Source organism: Hibiscus syriacus, unplaced genomic scaffold (genome assembly GCF_006381635.1).
Source record: "Hibiscus syriacus cultivar Baekdansim isolate YM2019G1 unplaced genomic scaffold, ASM638163v2 tig00111253_pilon, whole genome shotgun sequence".
Taxonomy (NCBI): Eukaryota; Viridiplantae; Streptophyta; class Magnoliopsida; order Malvales; family Malvaceae; genus Hibiscus; species Hibiscus syriacus.
Window position 1 is genome coordinate 352,204 of NW_024063036.1, and position 5,926 is coordinate 358,129.

At 31.7% G+C, this 5,926-nt stretch overlaps 1 protein-coding gene across 1 annotated transcript; it reads right to left on the bottom strand.

Moving 5' to 3' along the window:
• Window positions 1–3,994: 3,994 nt before the first annotated feature.
• Window positions 3,995–4,996, bottom strand: LOC120157386 (ethylene-responsive transcription factor CRF4-like). The gene has a single exon (XM_039168524.1). The coding sequence runs from the start codon at window positions 4,994–4,996 to the stop codon at window positions 3,995–3,997; it is 1,002 nt and encodes a 333-aa protein (XP_039024455.1).
• Window positions 4,997–5,926: the final 930 nt, after the last annotated feature.

Sequence of the window (5,926 nt, forward strand, 5' to 3'; positions counted from 1 at the left end):
TGAAATTTGTATGATTTTATATGATTTAAAGGTTTTGAATAGTTAATGTGACACCTCGGATTCGTATCCGGGTCAGGTACGAGTTGGGGGTGTTGCAGTTTAACCGATGATAGGTCAGATACTTGGGCAGCAGATTTTGCTCCAAACAGATTATGTAACCTAGATTGAAACTTTTTCCATAAAATGTACAAGTTAACTAGAATAAGTGTCTTATATGGTTAAATTTGTATTCGAGTCTAGTTTTTAATGGTAAAAACGGAATAATTTTTAAGTGTCTATATTAATACAAAAAATATTTCTTTGAGGGTAGTGCAAACTACCAAAATATGAAATAGAGGTAAATTATGTTTTTTGTGATATTTTTATGTTATATAGTATTTTAATTGGTTGAAATGAGCCAACTATATTATCTTAGCATGAAAACTATGACATTTATCTTATGAGGAAATCATGATAATTTCATGGAAATGTTGTTTAGAGGATGAATTTATGTTCGAATCAAAATAGAAACTATGTTAGGAAAACTTAAAAGTATTTGGCCAAAGGAAAGAAATATGGAAAATTAGTGGTAAAATTTTACAAAGTTTAGAAATTATGAATGAGTGATTCTATATGATTAGAATGTGACTTGGGATAATTTGAAAATTGGTGAAAGTATAGGGATCTAATCGCATAAATTGAGAAATATGAGGATTAATATGTAATTGTTTAATAATTGATGTATTAGGTTGAGATGAAAAGTTGGAGTGCTAAATTTGATGTTTAGATGGTGATTTGGAATATTTGTGAATTTAAGATTAAATGGAAAAAATGACTATATTACACAACATAGAAAAGTTGAATTGAAAATTTAACAGAATTTTACTTATGGTTGAAATTATGATATTATGGATTTAGAATCGAATTTGGAATAATGTATAAGCTAAAGAAATAAATTGTAAATATGGAGAAATTAGGGATTAAAGTAGAAATTGAGTATGAGATGATGTGTAAAGTCTAAATAATTATTAGAAGGACTTGAATAGTTAAATTGGAATTTTGGTTCAACATGGGAAGTTGTATAAAATATAGATCTAGTTCGTAAGTTTTAGGAAAGCTAGTGGTGAAATGAAAATTAGGTAAAGTTAATGTATTAGAGTTGATATAATTTGAAAATAGTTGAAATGAATTTAAATTGAATATTAAGGAACTAATTTGCATATATACTAAATATTGGGTTTATAATTGAAAGAAAAGATTCCTAGTGGTTAAATGTGAAAAGTTGAAAATTCAAGTGAATGATCGTAAAAAGTAAAATAATAATGATTATTTAAGGGACTTAGAAGGATAATTTGATAGAATTAAAATTAGTTTCGATTTGGTAAAAGAAATTAGTATCGAATATTGATTAATAGTATTTTTAGAATATTTATACGAACGTGAGTTATTAATTAATTAAAGTATTAATATATGTTTAAAATAATATATGAAGTTGATAATTATTCTATAAATGTCTTATATGATAAAAGAAATAAGATTTGAATAAAAGCCCAATGTATATAAAATGAGAGTTTGTAAAATATGAGGTGGAGTGATTTTGATCTGGCACAATATATGCATTATCTGACATAAGAGTTGATCACTCTTGGTTTCACCCGTGTACCTTAGTGGTGCACGAGGTGGAGTGATTTGGTGCTATTTGTTCTGACACATTTGTGCGCATCTGTTTATTACTATATGTGTATTGGTGGATCACTCGTGGTTTGACTCGTGTATCCTAGTGGTGCACGATGTGGAGTGATTCGGTGCAATGTGATCTGTCACTTTATGTGTATTCTGGCACTATATGTGCATTATGGGTTTCACGATGTTTTGATGTTGTGAGATACCATATATGATTGTGATTTTAGTATAGTGATGTTGTGTTCTACAATACCTATACTTCTGTCTGGCACCAATGATGCAATTTGTTCTGGCAATTTATACTGCATACCACTTGTTTTCTGACTCACGTATCATGTATTCTCATAAATTATACATTGGGCTATAAAATAAAAGTAAAATATATAGTATAACAAAAGATACAATACAATAAAAGATATAGAACAATAAAAGATACAATAAGAGAAATAATATAATAGAAGAAATGATATGGTAAAGGAATCAGTACAGAAAAAGGAACAATATGTTGAAAGGAACGATACAGGAAAAAGAATAACATAGTGAAAGATTAGTACAAGAAAAAGAGCAAATATAGGAAAATGAACAGTATAAATTTAAGTATTATATTTTGCTGTAAATTTTTATAAGCATTATGTAAATTACACTGAATGGTTTATAGACAACGAATTATATTGGTTTGAATTGACATATGAATGATATTTATATATGTGTAATGAAGATAATATAATAAAAGTTGTTGTCAACAGGTGATCGTGTGACGGTAGACAACAATCAAAGAATTATGTTTTAAAATAAATCTGATTAAAGGTGTTACATATATTTTATATATACTGTTATAAAAAGAAATTCCAAAAAAATATGCTCAATGGGAAATAATACGGTATAAGAAATGTAATAAAGAAATGTCAAATTATTATAAGACACTAAGTGGTTATTTATGAGTGTAGTAAAATATTATGTTATAGATTGATCGGTTTAAATTTCAAATTAGGTAGTTTTAAATTATGATAAGAAATAATATTAAACTTCTCAGATGCTGCGCAAGATTGCATGCAAATTGAAAATTAAATATTTCATTATGATTTTATTTGGTTAAATAGTCTCATAATAAATGATTAATTTTGGAATTTTAAAAGAAACAAAATTGTACCGGCTTTTGAACAGTGAAAATCATACAAAAATAGTGTGACATCATTAACTTATATTCGGGTAAGAATACATGTTAAGAGTGTTACATAAGTTGAGTATGTATCAGAAAACAACTATCTATTACATGAGTATAAAAATGATTTGTCATAGCATTTTCACTTAAAACTAGAAATTTTATTTTTTAACATTAAATATTAATAAAATTAGCATATCATAATAAAAAATGATAAAATATTATACATCATCCTAGAGTGATTTAAATAGGAGTAATTTGAAATTCAAATGAGTAAATTAAAAAATTTAAATTTCAATGATCAGAATAGAAATGAAAAAATAATTAAATAATAAATAATATAATTTACCTAAATATAAAAACTAAATGAAAATTTAATTTTTTTTTGAATATACAATCATCCTTAACACTTCTAGATTTATCCCTACTTATACGATATTCTAAAGAAAATAAAACAAGGAGAAGAAAATCGAAAAATATTTTTGGTAAAAAAATCGTAAAATTAAGAAAAGGTGGACAACAGTTATTACGACATTTGATAGTCAACATCCTAAGTTGTTATTCGAAAGCCTTTCTAATTACGTTAACTAGATACGGTAGTATATATATAATGATTCTGATCAGTTATTAGTTCAATTAAAAATTAATAAAAATAAACTGATTTTAGTAAATATTATTTAATTAACATGTTTTCATTCTAAAAAGACAGTAATTATTTATTGTTCCAATTTAATTAATTGTATACGGATTTGAAATCCTAATTATAATGTGCTAAATATTTAATTTTAAAAGCATACATGGAAAATAAGTAAAGAGTCTGGGAATCAGAGACGGAGCGGCACCGACTCAGACTCACTAGCCGGCCATGACCGTAAATTACGCCTGCCCGTATGAAAATAAAAGGAATGCCAGCATGGCATTTTTTAAAATTCCCGCACGTGATTCACAGTAAGTATCTATTTGCCACATCACAATCGAATCCGTTCAAAATGGTAAAGTTTTTTTTTTTCTAAAACGGCAAAACAGAGTAGGAAGTGCTTAACAAAGGAAGGTTTTCATTTCTATTTAACTTGAGAACAACACACTCAACTCTCTGTTTAGTTTTAACAGAGAGATTAAACAAATAAATTACATTAAAACAAAATAATTTCTAATACGTTTGACCAGTTCTCATAATGTTACCAGAGGATCTGAGAAAAATATATATCCGATTTCGTCAAAGTAATCGTCCACTTGAGCAATAGACGAAGACGATGATGAAGAGCACCCACAATCTCGTGTTATATCAACTAACGCGTCGTTATAATTTTCACTCTCCGCCAACTCTGTTGCCGTCTGATCCAAAAGCGATAACTTCGGAACCGAAACGTTGAAAAACTCGTCCAGAAAAGGGAAATCAAGCGGCAAATAATCTCCCGAATGATCTAACAAGTTCGTTTCGGTTTGCCACTCACATTTGACGGAAACCACTGGCTCCTGAAACGGCGACGGTTTGCTATCTTCTTCCTGAAATGGCTTTTCAGGTTCGGTTGCTGTTTCTTCACTTGACTGAGATCGAAAGTTAAGAACGGAAGTTGGAGAAGAAAGACTGTGAGACCAGTCGTCCCCGGATTCATACCCAGAAAAAGCCACTTTAATATTTTCAGGCTTTTCGATGTTTTCCTTAGCCGGCGGAGTAACGAAGTTTGTCAAGGCATCAGGTCCCCGGAGTTTGAGCGCTGCATTATCATAAACCATGGCGGCTTCTTCAGCAGTGTCGAAAGTACCCAACCACACCCGTACACGTCGAGCAGGATCTCGAATCTCCGCCGCCCATTTACCCCAGGGTCTTTGCCGTACACCCCTGAACTTCCTACCATTCCCGTTAGCCGAAGAAACCTTAAGCGATCTACGACAGGCGTCGGCGGCTGTCCTCTTACGACTGTTGCTCCTGGAAAGCGTGGTTTTGCAAGAGGCTTCGATGTTGATTTCGTTGACGTAACACTTCACTCTTTGCCGACCAAAGAATCCGGCTTCATCGTCGCTTGACGAGTCGGTTGCATCAGGGTCGGTAACAGACACCCTTACGACTCTGGGAACATTAGGAGCGCTGTTGTTTGTAGGCTTTCGGAACATTTTCGTGACGTTTTTGTACTCGGTGTACTTGATCGGACATAGGATGGTCGAGTCCATGTCTTGTTGTAGTGGTCTCAGATTGTGTCCGTGCGCATTGAAAAGGGGCAAAGAACCGTGAAAGAGAAGATTGAAACTCGAAGAGACAAGGCCGAATCAGAAATCTGCGAAAAGGTGTGAAAGAAGGAAGGGGAGACTGAAACCCAGCAGAAAAGGAGAGTTTCGTTTAAAGGAAGCAGTAGAAGCGGAGTCGAGTATAAAATTATGAATATGGGATTTATAGGATCTTCCCAATGGTCGGAATTAGAATAATGGCTAAGATGGTAATAATATATTGCAAGACCTATAAATTATTATTATCGAGCTAGGAAAAAAGATATTTTGGTTCACAATGATCGGGTACTAGCAGTGTGTACGTACATCTCATAACAGCAAAGATTCCGGTGAGGATCAAGGCGCCGCATCCCAACGATGGCGTCCAATATTGGGGAGTGGGTCCCGTGTGTGGACTTTTGGTCCAATAGTACATCATGGAATGCTGCTGAAACAGCTTGTCCCAAGATACCCGGCTGTGCTGCTCGTCGGTCAAATTGTTGTATCACCTTTGACCACTCCCCTAATCTGGCACTTATTAATTCCACCTAATCAAGTTAATCACTTGAGGATATACTGGTAATCTTCCACAACACCTTTGTTGTCACTCGCTTGTCCTGGCGTCAGTGCTTACTTTTGTGATTTTTTTTGAATAAATTAAAAATTATAAAAATTATTTTGAATAGTCAAGAGTGATTATAAATTTATAATGTAATATTTTTTATAATTTTTCTCCTTCTCTTAATATATTGAACTATATTTAATAATTTATCTAAAATAATGGGTATGCATTTAGGCACTTATGAGACAAATGAATCTGCCCATGTACCCGTCATTAAAAAATTAACATAATTGTTGACATGATAGTTTTTATTTTATTTTTCAATCATGGCATTA